The 18,656-nt window shown below is 36.0% G+C and overlaps 1 protein-coding gene across 5 annotated transcripts in view; it reads right to left on the bottom strand.

Annotated features, from left to right (window-relative positions):
* MYO16 (myosin XVI) overlaps positions 1-18,656 on the bottom strand; it is a 357,892-nt gene that overhangs the window by 168,789 nt on the left and 170,447 nt on the right. For all 5 annotated transcript variants that reach the window (XM_036381446.2, XM_036381432.2, XM_036381447.2 and 2 more), the window contains exons 8-10: positions 12,997-13,072; positions 11,531-11,684; positions 4,647-4,797 (exon numbers count right to left, since the gene is read on the bottom strand). In XM_036381446.2, the coding sequence (XP_036237339.1) occupies positions 4,647-4,797; positions 11,531-11,684; positions 12,997-13,072 (381 nt within the window). The remainder of the gene's footprint in view (positions 1-4,646; positions 4,798-11,530; positions 11,685-12,996; positions 13,073-18,656) is intronic.

The raw sequence follows: 18,656 nt of genomic DNA, 5'->3' as shown, positions 1-18,656 counted from the left end.
GTGAAGTTCAGAAAACCTGATATTCAGATTTCACTACCTGTGCCTTTCAGGTGTAAGGCACCTATTGTCTACCTATTGAAGAGGTTTGTTCCTCACCCCATTGAAGTGAGTGAAGATCCCTCTATCACACAGAAAATGGCATTTCTTGCCCTTTTTTTTTTAATTATGGCAGTTGGATGTACAGCTGACTAGAGAACAAGAATTCCACTTGGCAAAACAAAAAATTAAATTGCATTTTGGCATTTGTCTTTGATGATGTACATTGGAATAGAAAAAAAATAACCAAAGAATTGCAAGAATATTTTAAGTGTCTTGTAGAAAGAGAGCAGAGAGACAAGTCTGTGGCATTCTTTCCTTAATAGTGTGCTCACCTGGCATGAAAGAACAAAACAGGCACTCCCTTGTGTGCTATCAAAACTCAGAACATCTGTGACGGAGAATGAGCTCCTTTAAATCTAACTCTACAAAGATTAAACCTCTGCTAGGTATTTGTAAATAAAAGCAAGGCTTGGATAAAAGTACTGCCCTGAGATTCTCCATGTTTTCTGAACTTTTTAGCATACTTCCTTATACATTCCTGGTTCCTATCAGCTAGTACTCATGCAGATGAAATCTGGATACCATTCAGGTTACATGACAATAATAATTTCCCATAGGTCATTTGGACATGGCCCCATCTCTGCAGGGAAAAAAATTTTGCCTTACAGATGTCTATGGACTCATCCCACACAGCCCTAGGCCAGGAAACAGGCACTGGCTTGCATTTATTTCATAATCTAGGCATGGCCAAAAATGCTCATTCTGTAGGTATGGTTAGAAATGTGAAGTGCTCAGTAAAACTCCAAGTAAGGAAATCAAAATCTTTTCAAAATTTTTCTACATAGTTTAGGATTTGGAGTTTCAGCATTTTCTACCTGACTCATTGCACCAAATTCCATAGTTCAACAAGGAAATAATCACATAGAAATAAGAAAGTCTAAATCCCTTAAACTCACAACTGATTTGCCTTAACACTAAACAGTATGTACATTTTTAGTATTTTATTTATGGGCACCTAAAGCTTCCACTCTCATCCACTTTTCTGAGCATACAAATGTGTTTTGTATCAATGCATCTATCTGGCTATCATTTTAATTGCATGATGTATATGTTATGAGACAAAATAAAAATAGCCATACATACAGCAGAAGTTCCAACATAACCATGCCTCTGGGAGTGATTAGTTTTTATATTTTTAATGCTTACAATGAAGATTTCTCTTTATTCAATTACATACACTTAACAACGTTCAGAATCTGCTCATAGATTCATTATATATAGTTTTATAGTTATATATATTATTTAGTTATATATTTTTTTTACATACTTGTGTCACTGAAATACATATACATCCTAGCTCTTATGTGTAATATTATGTTATGCACAGCTGAGCCTTGTCTGTGTCATAATTCATACTGGAACAATCAAAAGGGCATCAGGGGATACTCTATCACACAGTTCATGTGGCCAACAATACATAAACAAGAACCAAAGGACAATTTTATTGTTTTAAAGAAGACTCAATTAAGAGAAATAAAACATTTAATTTATATTTATTTGCAGCATGAAGCATCTAATTCAATTCCAAGCTATTAACTTGAATCTGTTATCAAAAAATATCCTTCCCAGATGAGAGGAAGAGAAATTGAGAATATGATAAAATTCTGAAAATTATTCATACTGCCTCCTTTGTTTGGCAGCACAGATCTTGATGTTACTGATGATCAAAGAACACCTTTTAAATAGGAAAAAGCAAAAGCTAATACAAGCCAAGAAAGGTCCAAAAGGCTTTATTGAAGTAGTCACTTCATCCCCACCTCCTATACTTCAAATAATAAAAATCTACCTGGGAAATAATATTTTCGTAAGGCTCTTTTCTAGCATTTTTTTAATTTAAGAAACTTGAAGTGATACATAATTTTGAACAGTTATTTATTTCCAAACCAAAAAAGTTACAGGCTTTTTCTATTAAAAATGCATGTCTGAAATGTGCTAGGATGAATTTTTTCTTTTTGATCCCCCAATAAAGGCTTAATCTGCATGCCAGATTGCCTAAGAATGTGTGGTGTTTCTGACATAAAGCATACAAAATATCATCCTGATGATCTTCAATAATATATGAACATAAAATTCAAGTAATGACTCCACATATCCTACTGAAAAATTAAACAGAACATGATTACTTTGAGTGTACTTTGAATGCAACTAGTAAGAATAACAGACAACTCATAAAACAATCCTTAGATTAGGATACCCAAAAGACAGGAACAGCAGGAAGGGGTTGTTCAAAGATTTCCTTTGCTATCAGCACTAAATCAAAGCTTTATTTCCCAAGTTGTGAAATTAAAAAATAATAATAATAATAATAATAAAAAAGTGTTAAATGTAAAAAATTTGTCTTTAGAAACTAAGGTTATTAAGACAAATACAGATATGATACACATACACCTACAGTACATAATGCATGGCAAGTAGTAGAGAATACAATCCCTCTACTTCCAGGATCACAATTACATCAGAAGAAAATATATTACATATTTTAATTGGACAAAATCTAGAGGCTCTTTACTTTCCCAAAATTTAACTCTCTCCTGAAGCAATTAAAGCAGTTTACTCTCTTTCCTTCATAAGAGCTAAAGCTCATTAAGCCCTTGCCAACTGAAAAGTTGTATTAATTCTTTTCTAATGCAACCAGTCATTTAAAAACCTCACTAAAATAGCACTATTTCTAAGCTATCCCCTGCTAATGATAATTTCTCAGAGAGGCCTCTTCCTATCCATGCATCAGTCCAAATTCAGCATCTACAGATATTTTCTAGTTTTCCCAGTTCCTAAAAAAACATAGGATACACACTCCTAGCTAGATTAGAGTAGAATTTCAGACTGTTTCCTGCAGAAGTTTCTCAAATAAAAGAGCTAAGAGAGTTTCACCTTTAAGTCTGCTCTCTTGTCTTTGAATTGTAACTATTGTGGGAGGTTCCACTGTAGTAAACAGTGAAACAACAGGAGTGCTTTTGAAAATCTGCCCTGAGACCCTGAAGAGACTCAAGATCGTGGTGGACAATGAAACTATCAGCATAAAAACTTCTGTTTGTTCATTTTCATCTGGAAGATTGAAAATTAATCTGTTAATCTTATCACTTTCTGTGCATGTTTTACTGCACAAACTACAAAGCAAATGCTTGGCTTAGAGATAATGAAAACCTGAATAATTTTGGCTAGGTTTACATCAAAATTATTCAGGCAGAAGAAAAGTATTTGTGTTCTTGTACACACTTCTGTTGAACATCTAGAAGCAAGCAATAATCTTGGCGAGACTGTAAGCTAAATACTCCCCTCTCTTTTCCTACAATTATAGGAGTATTCCTCCTTAAAGGGTTTCAAGCATTCACTTTTCTGACCAGCAGGGCTTGTCCCTTGGAAAGGCAGTTTCCACCAAATCACATCAGTCAGCAACATCAGAAACTGCATGACATGAAAACAAGATGTAAGCCAAGTGCAAAACATGTTGTGGTATCTGCTGACTGGGTAGGGAACCAGCACTCCACAGGATTCCAAAGCTGAAGTTCTTTCACAGATTGACTCATATCATTTACATATGGATGCACTGATTCATCTCCTATGATCAAGCCATTCCTCTGAAACACATCCAAATAAAAAGCAGAGCAGCATGCATTCTTCTGCCAAGACAGAGATGCAGTTTCTTTGAACCAAATGTGGCTTAAATCAAACCAGTATCTTGCTCCTTTGTTATGCTTCAAATTCACATTAAATTATTTTTAATGGAAATGCTCCCCTCCCCCATCCCTTGTTCCTAATGTAGCTTTTTCTTAAATGGCTAAATATTTCTGGAATATGTGTTTCCCAAATGAGGTAACAGAAAAAGAAAAAACAATAAACAAACAAATTTTTTGTTTGTATCGCAAACAAATCCAAAGAAAACAAACCCCAAAACAAACGCAAAGAACAAGCTGAAAAAATTAAGTCCTAAACATTCAAACCTGGGATATGCTAGATTTATAAGCAATAGATTAGCTGGGATATGCTAGATTTATAGCAATAATTGTCTCCTTTTGCATCCATCCTATATACTGAATGAGATTGTCCTCCTGTGGAGAAAACTGTAAAGTGTATCCAAATAATCAGTGCTGATGATCTAATACATTATCACAAGAAAGGGAGTTAACACTGCAGCTGTAAATCTGGCAATTCCTCGCTTTGAATTACAGTCACTTACTTCGCAACTTGATATTCCTTAGACATTCTTTTTGTTTTGTCAGTCTCCCAGGTTGTGTTTCTTTTGTAACTCGAAGTTTGAGGCAAGCACACACTCTGGGCAGCACCTACAGTTGTTCCTCCCCTGTTGTCATCCATGAATAGAATTTGAGGGGCTCTGAGCCCTCCCCACAGCCCCTGACCAGTAGCTGGCAGGAAACAGCTGTTCAATTTGCAGAGGAAACAGACTGCAGGGAGTGATCAAGGTGACACAGTGCAAATGATAGTGCTGTATGGTGAGGGAAAAAAGTACTATGGTCTTCAGCTTCATTAAGTTTACAACTTCCAGACCTAAGCACTAATGAAAATTTCAAGACACAGCATACTGTTACCTGCTCAAGTTTGGTTGTGGTGTTCACAGTGATATTTTCAGATGCACTGTCTTGAGATTGCTGCTTACATAAGCCTTTAGCTGCATCTTTGAACATGGTATCTTTCTCCAGCAAACTGTCTTGCTTGGCAATCGGTAAAGCCAGGGGATTGCTACAAAGAGAATCAATAAAGCAATTAGACTCCTACTGAAGATGACAATCAAATTGTGGGTGGCACAAGCACAGAGCTGGGATACAGCTCAGGGCTGAAACACAAGCTCCTGGTCCAAATACTGAAAAGAAATTGGTGAGAAATAAACTGTTCACATAGTCTGGTCTGTTCCCAAAGACGCAGAGAAACCTACTTTGATTTAAAATTCACCTTTATGCATGTCTTCTCTGAAGCAGAATTGAGCAAGCCAAAGTGAATATGCATGAGTCTGCTTTTGACAGCGCTAGGTTGGCAAATCAATAGACAATTTTGCAACTGAATTTAAAAAGCACAGTTAAACTACACAATACTATTTTGAAAATTAGTATGTTTAAATGTAACAATACATATATTGCCATTGCAGCTATTAAAATTAAATTCCATCATTTTTAGCTTACTTTTAATCTGCAATATCTAAGATTCATTTTATGACTGGAAGCTGCTCTGAAATTGTGCTAAAGTAAAAATAACCAAACAAACAAGAAAGCAAATAGCAGACTCCTGAAATTACTTGAACAATGTGCATTACTCTTCATCCACATAAGATTTAAAGCTATTGTTATTATACACATGAACTTGTTTTCCCTACTGGCAGTTCAGACAATATGACACTTCTGAAAAACAACAACGCCAAAATCTTGGATGATTTTTCTGAGTTGTACATCCAAGGAATTAGCAAGGAATCAGCTGCATGAGTTGAGAAATATCTTAAAAAATAATAGTCTGGATTCTGACAGTGCAAATGACACAATCTCATGGAGTGTACATCATCTCCTTGCCAAAATATGTACATAATTTCTTTGAAAGCAAATGTGGACTTAATATGGGAATGTGGGAATAGTGCATTCCACTGTGGAATAAAGCCCAAACTTAGTTAAAATAAATCGTATATTTACTCTAAGTTACTTCAGTTTAATCACTGATTATTAAAAATCATGATTATACAATTAATTCAAATGAATACTCATAGCTAACACTGATAGCAACTTGAGATAAGAGCTGCTCTTGGAAACAGAACTGAAATACACCTATCATATTAGAAATAAAGTACAAAACATCTTCTAGACAGAATTAATTGAAAAACAAGACAAAGTCATTTCCCACAGAATAAAAGATAGACAAACAAAACCTTTCATGAAACTGTAACTCTGCAAATATTGAAAGAATTAGTTTAAACATTTTATGGTGAAATATAAATTTTTTTTTTCCTCAAGATGTTTTGCTTCAGACATTTAAATGTAAAATATCTAGAGGAACATAGGTTAAAAAAAAATTCTATTTGCTGCTTAGATTTACCATAGATAATTGTGTGACAAATTTACCAAATATCACATGGACAAAAGATATACCCTCATTTTTTTCAGTTTGAACTGCAGAGTAGAATTTGGCAATTACAATAAAATATATTAGTGATTAGACTGTAGAAGAAATTAAACACCTGTGACACAAACATAAATGACAAAAAACCAAAACACTGCCACTTATGTAATTTTTAATATTCATGTGATGTTTCTTTTAAATTGTGAAGATCCAGGATTTTTTTTGCTGTGAAGTTGAACCTTATCCATTCAGTCTTGCCCTTTTGTGGTAACTACACAACACACATTAGAAAATTCAGCTTCTTAAATCTTAAAATTCAGCTATAAACTCCTCACAACCAAATTAACCTTTCAGGTGTCTCAAAAGAGAAGCAGATTGTAAATCACAGAAAAGTGTAGGGGTAAATGAGTGCCTACTGTTTTGAGAGATGCATTTTGAATTTAAGAGGACAATAATAACTTAATTTAACAGGCATGTTTCAGGTACTGATGTATACAAGAATAGCCTTTCAATTATGTACATTTATGAGATATTAATAAGACTTCATGTGATAGAAAGGATGACATATAATTCATATTAAAACAAAAAGTGAATGATTCTGTGAAAGAAAAAAAATATATTAAAATTACTCTAACAGTTCATTATAACTCAGGTTCAAGAAGACAGTATGAACAATAAACCAAAATAAAATGTTTCCAGAAAACACTGGCTTTTTAGAAAAGTGTTTCTACTAGTTACAAGATTAAGTCAAGCAATGCCTCTGAAAACTCAACTATAGAACAGTGCAAGGGAAAATTTTATGTTAATATAGGCAAGTAGATTAGCATGAACTGTCTTCTTTTATGAAAATTAATGGATAATTATTAAATAATTACCCACAAAGGAAGACTTATGCCAAAATAATGTTGGACAGTAGATAAGAAGAAGTGTTATCTAGGGCAAAATTATTTGAACATGGTAGGACTCTCTACCTGCCTATCTGACTGGAAAAAAATATTGAATGTTATATGGAGGAACAGTGATTTTAATTTTTATGCAAAGAAGCCTTCATGTATGGAATTAATTTGAAATATAGTGTATTTTTATTGGACATTATTTAAGATAAAGTGAGATGTTTTTCTATAAGTTGCCATCCTCTACCATGTCATTAAAAAAAAAAAGAAATAATATGAAACATAAGAGCTGACAATCAAATAATTGGAAGTTTTATCATCAATATTGGAAGCACTTGGAGACCTTCTAATTTGATAAGAGAATCATATCAAGGAAGAATCTGCAGTAATATTGTCATGGGCCCTTTGAGCTTATAGCTTTTGTTGGAGAAAATTTCTGTAATCTTCCACAGGCAATTCTGAGATGCTTCAAACAATTTCTAATTCAGCTGACACCTATAAAGTGCATAATCTCTGAAATTTCAGTCTAAACACTTCTTAAAGTTATATAAAGAACCTTCAGAAGAGATAAAACATTAGAAGGGTGTTTGAAAACACTAGAATAATTAAAAGGCAAGTGCTACATAAATGGTTACATAGAAAAGAATTGAAATGTAAGAAAAATTGAATCTCTTTTCTGTTTTGCTGTCTTGAACACATCTATTTCAATTTTATTTCACATTCTTGCACTGATTTTGAAACACATCATTACTATAATTAATATTTACTTAAACATGCATCAGAAAATATACAATGTGATTAAGTTAGCATTACTTTGAGAGTAAGTTCTTAATTTTTTGGTATTTATCACTACCTAGATGACTGCACTATCTGTGCTCTACAGGCAGATGTACTGAAGTAGTACAGTGATCATTGTGACCATAGCATGAGCCTGAAGTCACTTTTAAAAAAATATGGCGAATTTAATGTTCTGAACTGTAAGCTATGTAGACTAATGTATTCTGGGCTGGTATTTTTGCCAGTGGAGTAAAAATTTTCTTTTGATTGTACCATTAAAATTAAGACAAAACTTTCCAGCATAGACCTTAGGTTTGCTGCAATGGTCAACCTTCAGATAACTTCATGACATTACTAAAATTCTGTCCTTCAGCTAATTTACTTGGTCAGTTATGACCAAGGAACTATGCTGGAGCAGGTATGGCCTCAAAGGTGCTGCAGCTTGTGGAGAGCCTGTGTAAAGCACAAGAAAAGAGCAAGACAAGAGGAGTGACAAAGAGAAATAACTGCAACCCTGCCCCCTGCCACCCGCACCTCACTGATGAGATTGAGTGCAATGCAGAAAGCCAGGTTTGCTTGGTAACAGCATATTTCAAATATACTGACTACTAAATTTTGTTTCCTCTCCTGACTCTCAATTCACCTCTTTACAGTGTTATTCCAGAAATCAATGCTGTGATTTAAATTTCAACCAGCAAAACTAGATTTGCTGACAAAACACATGCTATTTATAATTGTTTGTTCATAATTTTTGAGTCTGCTTTTGAATACTGTTTTCTTCTGAGAAATGGCCACAAAGCAATATGGTCACAACACAGAGTTACTTGGAACTATTGTAAAACTTTCCACCTCAGATTTCTTTCTTACATCTAAAGAGTTGATAAAGAATGGAAGCAATATATACTAAAGCAAAGGTATAAATGGATTATTATTGTGCACTCCTCTTCAGCACTAAAAAATTGATTTGGTACACAAGAATAGCACAGATATTTATCTTCAAACTAGCACAGTACACATCTCTCTAAAGACTCTTAACAGAGCATGAAGGATGAAACTCTGTTTTCAACATTAGCCATTGGAAAAAAAATGTTGAAACCAGGAATCTAGGCTGACTTTCCAAAAGGCAGTATGGAGCCAGTCTGGAGGATAATTCACTGTATCTTAAGAATACGTCTACTATCATTTAGAATAATACTTCTATGCAAAGGTTTTAAGTTTCACAATTATAAGTATGATACTGTAGAGCTGAGATAACTACCTTTGAGATGACACCTGATTTTCAGCCACTATAAATTAAGGTTAGAGGATTTATAAGTAACATAGAACTCTGTGTGGTATGGTTCACCAACAGTTTTACATATTCAGTAGTGATAGCTGAGACATGCAGGGGAGAAATACATCAATGATTTTGCCTTCCAAGAATGCTCCAATGTCAGAATAGTTGGCTGGCCAGCTGATACTTCACTGCACTGACAGCAGAACTGATAGATGGGTACTGCAAAGCTCTGGCTGAGGAAGTGTTTAACCCTAAGACTGCTAAAAGTCTCAAGAACGTGCCGAAGTGTCATTACCTCAAGCTTACTATATCCTAATAATGGTCCCCTATGGGTATGTGCAAAGGATCACTGCCAAAGCCAGTACACAGAGCTGAGCAGGGCTTTGGCTTCACTGGTGCTGTATTCTCATGCAAGCACCACAGACTAGATGCAGCCCCACACTGGGATACATTGGCAATAGAAGCTAAACTCGTCCAATTCCACACACATATCCATTTTCTATGGTTTTCTCTTCAGTGGGCTTTGCTTTTTCAAAACTTCCAGTGAAGGTTTTTACACATCAGGTTGCATTATTGTCATGCAAAGAGTCACTATATGGAAAACTCTCAAAAATTAGCTATCTAAATCTATGTATTACAGGAAGGAAAGAGTAGAGAAAAAAAATATTTTCACACCACTTAAAATATGCGCAGGTCATGTCTTCCAGAGGTTAATGGGTGTTAGCACTAAAACCAACATTCAGTGCAATATGTGCACTGGAGTACAAACTTCTAGAATATAAAACACAGGGAAATGCATCACCTAGATCACTTAGTCATCACAAGAATGATGACTGTTCTCAAAGTCTCTAAAACCTCTATGAATAACTTTTGCTAGGCATCATTACATAGGTACAAGAGTGACCTACCCTCTACTTCTAGTATTAAAACATATCAACAATTAAAAATAAATGATTTAGCTACATTTCAGAATCTAAAGGCCTCAAGTGGTGCCTCAAGATTAATTTTTTTTCATTTAAAAGACAGTTGAAGGCCACATAAATTTGAGGAGTATGATTTATGCTATTGAAACAGTGGGTCAGACGGAGGACTGATTATTTTGTAAGGAATTGCCAAGCATGAAAAATTTGTAATTTCATAAACATTAGTATCATATATCCAGCTGCATTTATTAATGACTACAAATCATGAAGCAGAAACAACACACTGTGTTTACCATCCATGAAATATTAAATCTTTACTAAATATCAATATATCCCACAGAGTTCTGAGTTTAACAGATTGATCATTTTATGATAGTTGCTCACCTCTTCCAAATTTTAATGTATCCAAACACATTCTGCCAGCCATAACTACTATGAAATGGAAGCATGTATACTTTATCTGTTTCTCTATAAGAGGTTATTGTTTTCTTCACACACTCTTCAGTGATTACTACAGAAAAATTATTGTCAATGTTTTGCAAGATTATGCAACTAGCAAATATATACTTTCAACATATGGCAACTGCACACTGTATAAATGCATTACTTGTAACTTTTAAAATTCCCTGGATCACAGCATCTGGAAAGAAGAATTTGAAATATCAGTATGTCTTGTACTACCATAACACAGCCAGTTATGTGGCTTCATACCTATTGTACATCTCTTGTACTACCATAACACAGCCAGTTATGTGCTCCATACCTATTGTACATCTCTTTTCACATACTCATGGCAATCTTTTTTTAAGGTTGAAAAAGAAATACAAAAGTACCAACATTTGCAACTTAAGACAAATTGACTCTTCAATACTGAGTTTTAAGTCCTCACTGCTAAATGCGACTTGATTCCACTTGAATTTTAAGCAGTAAAATTCTAAATATAAATTTGTAAATATAATTTTTATTAGTATAATTTCATCTTCAATCACATATCTGATTTTTCTCTTTTCAGGATTTATCCTTGCTTCTCTCATAAGCAATGATAGTTTTACTTACACTATACCAATCTACCTTAAGAAAAGGGTGTTCAAGTCTACAGTATTAACCTCTAAGAATTCTGCTAAAGCAACCCCAGGTAATTTCTGCTGGCAATTATAATATTTTATTATTCGTAATCTATAACTATAAAACAAAGGTTGACAAAAAGATATGAGAGATACAAATGCAAAAGATTATTCAGGAGATTTCAAAAAGGAAAGTTATTTGATCCATCAAATCACACAGAATCACAGAATGGCTGGAGGTGGAAAGGACTTCCTAGAGGGCACCTGGTCCATTCATCCTGCTCAGGCAGGGACATGTAAAGACAGTTATCCAGGACCATGTCCAGGTGGGATTTAAATATCTCAAGCACATTCAGCTAGAATTCACAGATTGACAGATATGGTTCAAAGGATAATCTGACTGCAGGGAATTGCTCTATAACACCACCAGCACTTACTTACAGTTTATTGGAAATTGTGGGCAAATCATGGATGATCTCCTCATATGGCTCTTCTTGAGATAAAGTAGAAGCAGCTAAAGGGTCTTTCATTTTTTCCTCCCAAACAATTTCAGCCTTCAGAAGCATTTCCTCAATAAAATCAGAAGCTGCAACATCTAAGACATTGGAACAACAAGATATCAGACAAAAAAATGGTGCAGAAAAGCTCCTTTGAATTAAAATCTCTACATTAGATTAAGACTAAACACATGGCTAGACAACCCGAAAGGAATTGCTCAGATATCAATCATAAAATAATACTTAAAACTACTGGGAAACAAAGGCAAAGTAAATTCAGTACAGACTTAAGCTGTCATATGCAAAACCTCAAATCTATTCTTGCTGTGTAGCAAATTGAAGTATTCAATAATTTACAGGACTTCAGGAAAAGTAATACAACCCTTTTCAACACTTTATTCCTGTGAAAACATGAACTTAAATCCTTTTCAAGTGTTTTACATTTCTACAAGCTAGATTTATATGGTTCATACATACAGAAGTGCTGAAAACAGTTCTGTTTGCAGACCAGGAAGACAGGTTAACTCAACTGTGTTAAATACCTACTAAATATGGTTAACTAACTGCATTGTTAGATTATCTGAGTTTAGTTCCCAGCCTTTTTTACAAATGAAAACTCTATCTAACCACAAACAACACTGTTAAGGTGTCATGAAGTTCCCTGTATTTATAGGCAGTACAGCACTTGAAGCTTAATATATTTTGCTTTATTATGCAAGGGAAGTTTCACCCATAATCTGACAGGAAGTTTGTATTATCTACATTACTGAGTTGCATCTTCGTTTTATCCTAGGCACAGAATGTAGAACAGCCATGTGTTTCTTCTTTTCCACACTGCTAACTAGCATTACTGACATCAGCTCTGCTTTGATCTTTGTGTTAGACCAGTCAATCTGGAGTCCCTTCCAACCTAACAGAGTCTACAATTCTGTTACCTTTAGAGCCAGTGCTTCAGCTCCCTGTTGCTCTGTGGTTTAAGAAGGTCCCTTCTGCAGTAAACAATGACAGCTACACTTCAAAACTAGGTGTTGAATTTGTTTTCAGACAATAGCTATAGAAATTCCAACTCAAGAGGTCACATACTTATAAGCAGTTGAGACAGAAAAGAACTCAGTGAGAAGTCACCAAAATGTGTAAATGCAGCTACCACCAGGGCACAGAAGAACTCTCAAGTAAGAAACATAGCTAAAAATGAACAGAGAATGAAACAAGTGGAAGGACATGCTGTCAATTGATATGATATCCTGCATTACCATGACCAGCAGTTTTCAGCAATGTGTGTAAGAATGTATGCATGTGTATGTGTATATAACTCTACACACTAAATAAACTATAGCTAAGAAAACAGGAAGGAAAGAAAATGTGTCACGATAGCTAATACATACACTACATACATGGATTTTCACCTACCTGAAGGCTTTTCATTATTGCAGTTAAGAAGATTGGGGTTTGCCTGGTGCATCAAAAGCAGCTTCACAAGATTGGTCTAAAATGGGCAAAACCAGAGGTGTTTGAAATGGGAGAAGTAGGACAGGTGCCTGTCACTCAGTTTATTCCTTCCTTCCTGCACTATCTGAAATCATATGATAAACCACACCCACCCCCATCCACCTTTTCAACCCCCACCTTCTTCACCTACTAAGAACATTTCCATAAATCACAAGTGGCAGAGTAAAATTCAATTCTTTGACGATTTCTGGATATCCTTGGCAAAACTCCACCTCCAAATCACCTTCCACACATGTGTAAACAAATTCACAGAGGAAAAAACCTACCACCTATCACCACCTGTTAAGACTTCGATCACAAATATTTCTTTGTGTCTAACTAATCCAACAATTGTGTGCCAGCACTGTCAAAGGGGTCTGACTCACAGCCACCATCACAGAAGTAAATCTGTTCTCAGTCAGTAGTAGAAATTGGCACATTTATCATGTTTACCAAAATCATCTAATCTATTAGTAAAGGTAAAAATTATTGCACAGTAGGGGAGGGTAGAGTATCATATAATGAAAAAGTCTAAAACATATTTTTCAATTCCTGCAAGGAGCTGTTTTTACTGAGTTCTTCTATGGCTGCACCTAAGTCTCTAGAGATACTTTCCCATCAAAAGCTGTAGCAATGTCTATCCTGATAAACTGGTCAGAAATGAGTGAAAGGCCTGCATAAGGAACAAAAAATACTTTGAGAATATGAATGTAGAGTCCAACTAAATTACATAACTATATGCATTTTTGAATATATGTTAAAGCAAATAGAATAGGAGACAGGAGAGACGAGGATGGGCAAAGGGGGAAAAATGCTGTGAAAGTAATGCTGTGAAAGTAAGAAAGGATTCTTCAGAGAAGAAGAACACATCTAGAGATAAATGAGATCTGACCTGGAAGTCAGCTAAGGGAAAGCATAGTCATTTGGCATAAATGCAATAAATAAATAAATAAATAAATAGGAAAGAAATCATTGCAATTAAAAAAATCAGTTTGGATTCAGTACACAGGAGGAAAATTACTAGAAAACACCATGATAATGAGGAATCCATTAAATGCAAAGAAAACCCCAAACTTCAAATCATTGAAAACCAGAAAAATATTGTTGCAAATTTCTATAAAATAAAAAGATCTTGCTCTCTTCAGATTTCTAATGCTGGTTTTCTTTTCTTGCAGTAACAGCAGAAAATTCAGAAAATTCCAAGAAGTGGGGAAGCCATAACAGGTTTATTTCCAAATCCAATTAGCCCTGCTTTCCACTGAGAAATTGCAAGTCATGTAAAAATATACACATGTATATGTCTTTCTTTATTAGGAAAAAAAAGGAACATGCTTAGTTATGGAGCTATTGAATAATCTCTGAAAAGTGGTAGTAGCTGTATTAGAGGAACGAGGCTTTGAATGCATTTTCAGTATAATAACAATACACAGCTTTTAGGGTTACCAAAGGTTTGGATTTATTTCACAAGAAATACCATGCTCCAATATCAGTGCTTCCTGCTGCCAATGAATTATCACCTGCTGGGATTCCTTGATGCATGTCACCAAGACTAAGGTATTTGGGTCACCGAAAATTTCAATAACCTGCTTTTGGATACACAACTCTCCTGTGCTGGAATTTAACTCATCCACTAATATTTTAGAAGGAGTATTTCAAAATACAATTTAGGTTGTAATGTAAAAATACATATCTTCAGAACTGTGTTTAACAGAAGAAATATTTGTAGAATAATTACAGCAAATTACCACTAAGCAGAAGTATTTCAATTGCAGAGTTACAAATAAAATACAAATGACTAGGTCAAGAAATAACATAATACCTAATGAATTATTTTATAACCTATGAATAAAATTAGTGTGCATGCATATATATATATATGTATCTTCCTTTTTTTCCAGTGTATTCTTTGCCAATTCATGTAAATTATAAAAAAAAACAGATAGTGTCATGACTTACTATACATAAAATGCCACAGTAATGGCAGTTATTTAAAATATCTGCTTATAAAAGATTATTTGTCTTGCTTCTCCTTTTATACCCTTGACTATTTATTCAGTACCTTTAGAAAGAGCACCAGGAAACATCTCAGACCTTAACTTTCTCCTTTTAGATCTTATCTCTGAATATCCTCCTTCCAAAAATACAAAATTAGTTAATTTCTGTATTCATAAAGCATGGCTGTCTCTCTTTTCCTGGTATTCTGCTCAAATTGGAATATTTCTGTCTTCCTATGACACCTCTTACTGGATATCTTATCCTCTGACTATTGAGAATGCTACTGCAAAGAATATTTTCCTATCTCACACTTAAATCTGAAAGTCCCACCTTTTAGATTCCCCTGGCTCCTTCTTTTCTCGCCAAGCCAGAAGATTCTTGCCGTCATTTTCAAAGGACTTCAGAGATTCTCCATGATTTATGTATTCCCATTCGTGCACCATTCTGGCTCCAGTTCCCACTGCACATTGGGCTGTGACTTTGGTCATCACTAATACATTGTAAGATACCTATTTCTGTACTTCTTCTGGGCTGCACCTTATACTAATGAGGAAGCCTTGAAAATATTGGTGAAGCTAGATTGTGAGCATCCATTCACAACCTGTTCTGAGGTGATGCTTGCTGAAGAGAAACAGGTGATGGCCTATTCCACCACTCAGAAGGACTGAAACTTGGCCCAACGGCTGTGCCCAGAGGCTGCTGATGAGTGGCCAGCAGACTCAGTGGAGGCCAGCAATCAGCACTGTAACCCACACTCTACCCCAGGGAACAGTAGTGGGGCCTGTTTCACATCCCCATCAAAGATCTGGTTGATGGGGCAAAGTTCTCTGTTGGCATTAAATGTGAGGAGTGGCTGATATGTGAGAGGGTTGTGCTGCCATCCTGAGGGACCTCAGCAGGCTGGAGAAATGGGCAGACATGAACCTCATGAAGCTCAACATGGCCAAGTGCAAAAGAACAACCCCAGGCACCAGTACATGCTGAGGGCTACCCAACTGGAAAGGAGCTTTGCAGAAAAGGACCTGAGGGTACTGGTAAATACCTTGCTGCACATGAGTGAGCAATGTGCTTTGGCTAGGCAGAAAGCAAATGGTTCCCTGAACAGCAATGAGGAAGAGTGTTGCCCATACTTGACCTATGGTGAACCTTCCTCACTACTCAGCACAGGTGAGGTCACACCTGCAGTGCTGTGCCCACTTCTGAACTTCTCAATACAAAAGAGACATGGAAGAGTCTAGCAAAAGGGCACTAAGATAATTAAGAGACTGAGCACCTCACACATGAGGCAAAAACGTGAGCTGGAATTATCAAACCTGGGAAACAAAGGTTCAGGGCAAGCTCATCTCAGAGTGGGTATCTCTAAGGGTTAGGGGAATCTCATCTCATCAGTGGGTAAATACCTGAAGGGAGGGTGTAAAGATGACAGAGACAAGCTCTTTTCAGTGGTGCTTAGTGACATGTCAGTAGAGGTATCTCCCTTGCACAGATGGATTGAGGGAGTTGGGCCTGTTCAGTCTGAAGATGAGATGACTGGGAGGGGACCACATCAATCTCCATCAGCATCTGAAGGGAGAGTGTCAGAAGATGGAGCGAGGCTCTGCTCCATGGTTCTGAGCAACAGGACAAGAGGAAATGGGCAGAAAATGATTCACAAGAAGTTTCACCTGAACATGAGGAATAACTTCTTTAAATGCAGGTGACCATGCACTAGAAGCAATCACCCATAGAGGTTGTAGAGTCTCCCTCACTGGAGATATTCAAGAACTGTCTGGACATAATCCTATGCCCTGTGCCCTGGGATGATCCTGCTTGAGCAGGGAAGTTGGACCATATGACCCACCCCCATATGGTCCCTTCCAATCTTATCCCTTCTGTGACATAAGGCAGCATAAATAAATTTACTGCAGTGAACATTATAAAGCCTCCAAATACAACTGCCCTGTACCGAAAAAGAGGCTAACTTTTACCACGCATTAAATGCTAGCAAAAAAAAAAAATTACCACCCAAAAAATGCTGAGTTTCATAAAACAAAGGCTCAGGAGCACCATTGGTGGCAAGACTGCAAGGCTTCTTGCCACAGATAAGTAACTGCAGTGACAGAGTAGGAAATATAGGGCATGCAGGGGTAACAGAGATTCCTCAACAATCTCCCCATGCACTTGAGGCTGCCAAGGCATCTCCAAACTGCTCTCAAACCATGCTAATTTTTACTGGCAATTAATTAGCTGTAGAGCAGAACTAGTATTCCTGAAAAGTGTCTTCTTTCCTTTCTTGTCTGGTCAGATATTTTCCTCTGAAGCCATGTACAGGACATTACATGTATATGAGCACCTGCAAAGGATAAAATGCTGGCTCTGCCTGAGCTTTTTTAGCTCTTATTATCCAAGTCCCAGTCCCAGAGCCACTAACTCAGATCATTTATTCTCTTTTCTTTATCATCAGAGGGATACCTGCTTAAGTCCTAAGTGCAGAAAGCTGGAGGTTTTATGCAAATGTCCTCATGTACTGTTTTGCACAGCGATGAATATGCATTATCCAATTTGCATGAACCCCCAACAGTAAATTCCTTCAGTCTTTTATTTTCTTCCCTATCATCACCAAAATTTCTCTCCACTCCTCTCTGTCTGTTTCGACATTGGACATATTCTGTAATCTCTAAGGGACTGGGCTCACCATCAGCCTTTTGGTTCCTAACCTCCTTCTCCATTTTTTATTCTCCAGGCATTTCTTCATATCCACTCCTCAGTTCTCTCAGGCTAAGCCCTCACCACCTTCTTCTGGCAATTTTCTTCTACCTGCTGACACTTCTCAGTTTACGACTGGATATGGTCCCCATCATTTTTCTGGATATGGTCCCCACCATATGCTCATCCACAGTGAGGCAAAGATGTACAATAAGAAACTAGGGGAACAACAATCTTAAATCAAAATCAGTATTATTTTTGACCATCAACCTCACATTATTGTGTGAAATACAGTAAAATCACCAAATATAGCTAAGGTATATGTTCATGAAACACAGTGAAACCTCTAGACAGAACACAAGAAATATCACATTATACTCTGCAGTCTTCACCACTGAGTAAGATGACCTATTTCTGCACTCGTGAGGACCAGTTTTCTATTGCTCACATGAGTAAAATTTAACTTACTGGGTTGAAAAGTGCATGTTTAGCTGTGTGATTTCTGTTAGGCAGTTGCTAGGACTGCTGCCTGTGAATGCTTATGATTTTTCAATTTCTTGGGGTTTTTTGTGTGCTTTTTGTTGGTTTTTTGTTTGTTTTGATTTTTTTAATTAGAAAAAAAAGTAATTAAAAATTAAGCCCTTCTGGTAGCCGGGTGTGGAAAATATTTTACTTATCCTTGTGAGCTCCTGTGTTTGTATGATTTGAAGACTTTTATTAGGTAGAAGATAAATTCCATAGGCTTAGAAAATTTTTGGTTGTTGTTGTCTTCTTGGAAAATAATCAAAACTTAGCCAGGTTTAAAAACTTTGAAAAAATCAGCTACCCAATGCTTGTAAGACTGTTATTGTAATTGATAAATCAGGGAGCCCCCTTTTGCTAGTACAGTCCTACATGTTAAT

Source organism: Molothrus ater, chromosome 2 (assembly GCF_012460135.2).
Source record: "Molothrus ater isolate BHLD 08-10-18 breed brown headed cowbird chromosome 2, BPBGC_Mater_1.1, whole genome shotgun sequence".
NCBI lineage: Eukaryota > Metazoa > Chordata > Aves > Passeriformes > Icteridae > Molothrus > Molothrus ater.
This window is presented reverse-complemented; position numbering and strand designations above follow the sequence as displayed.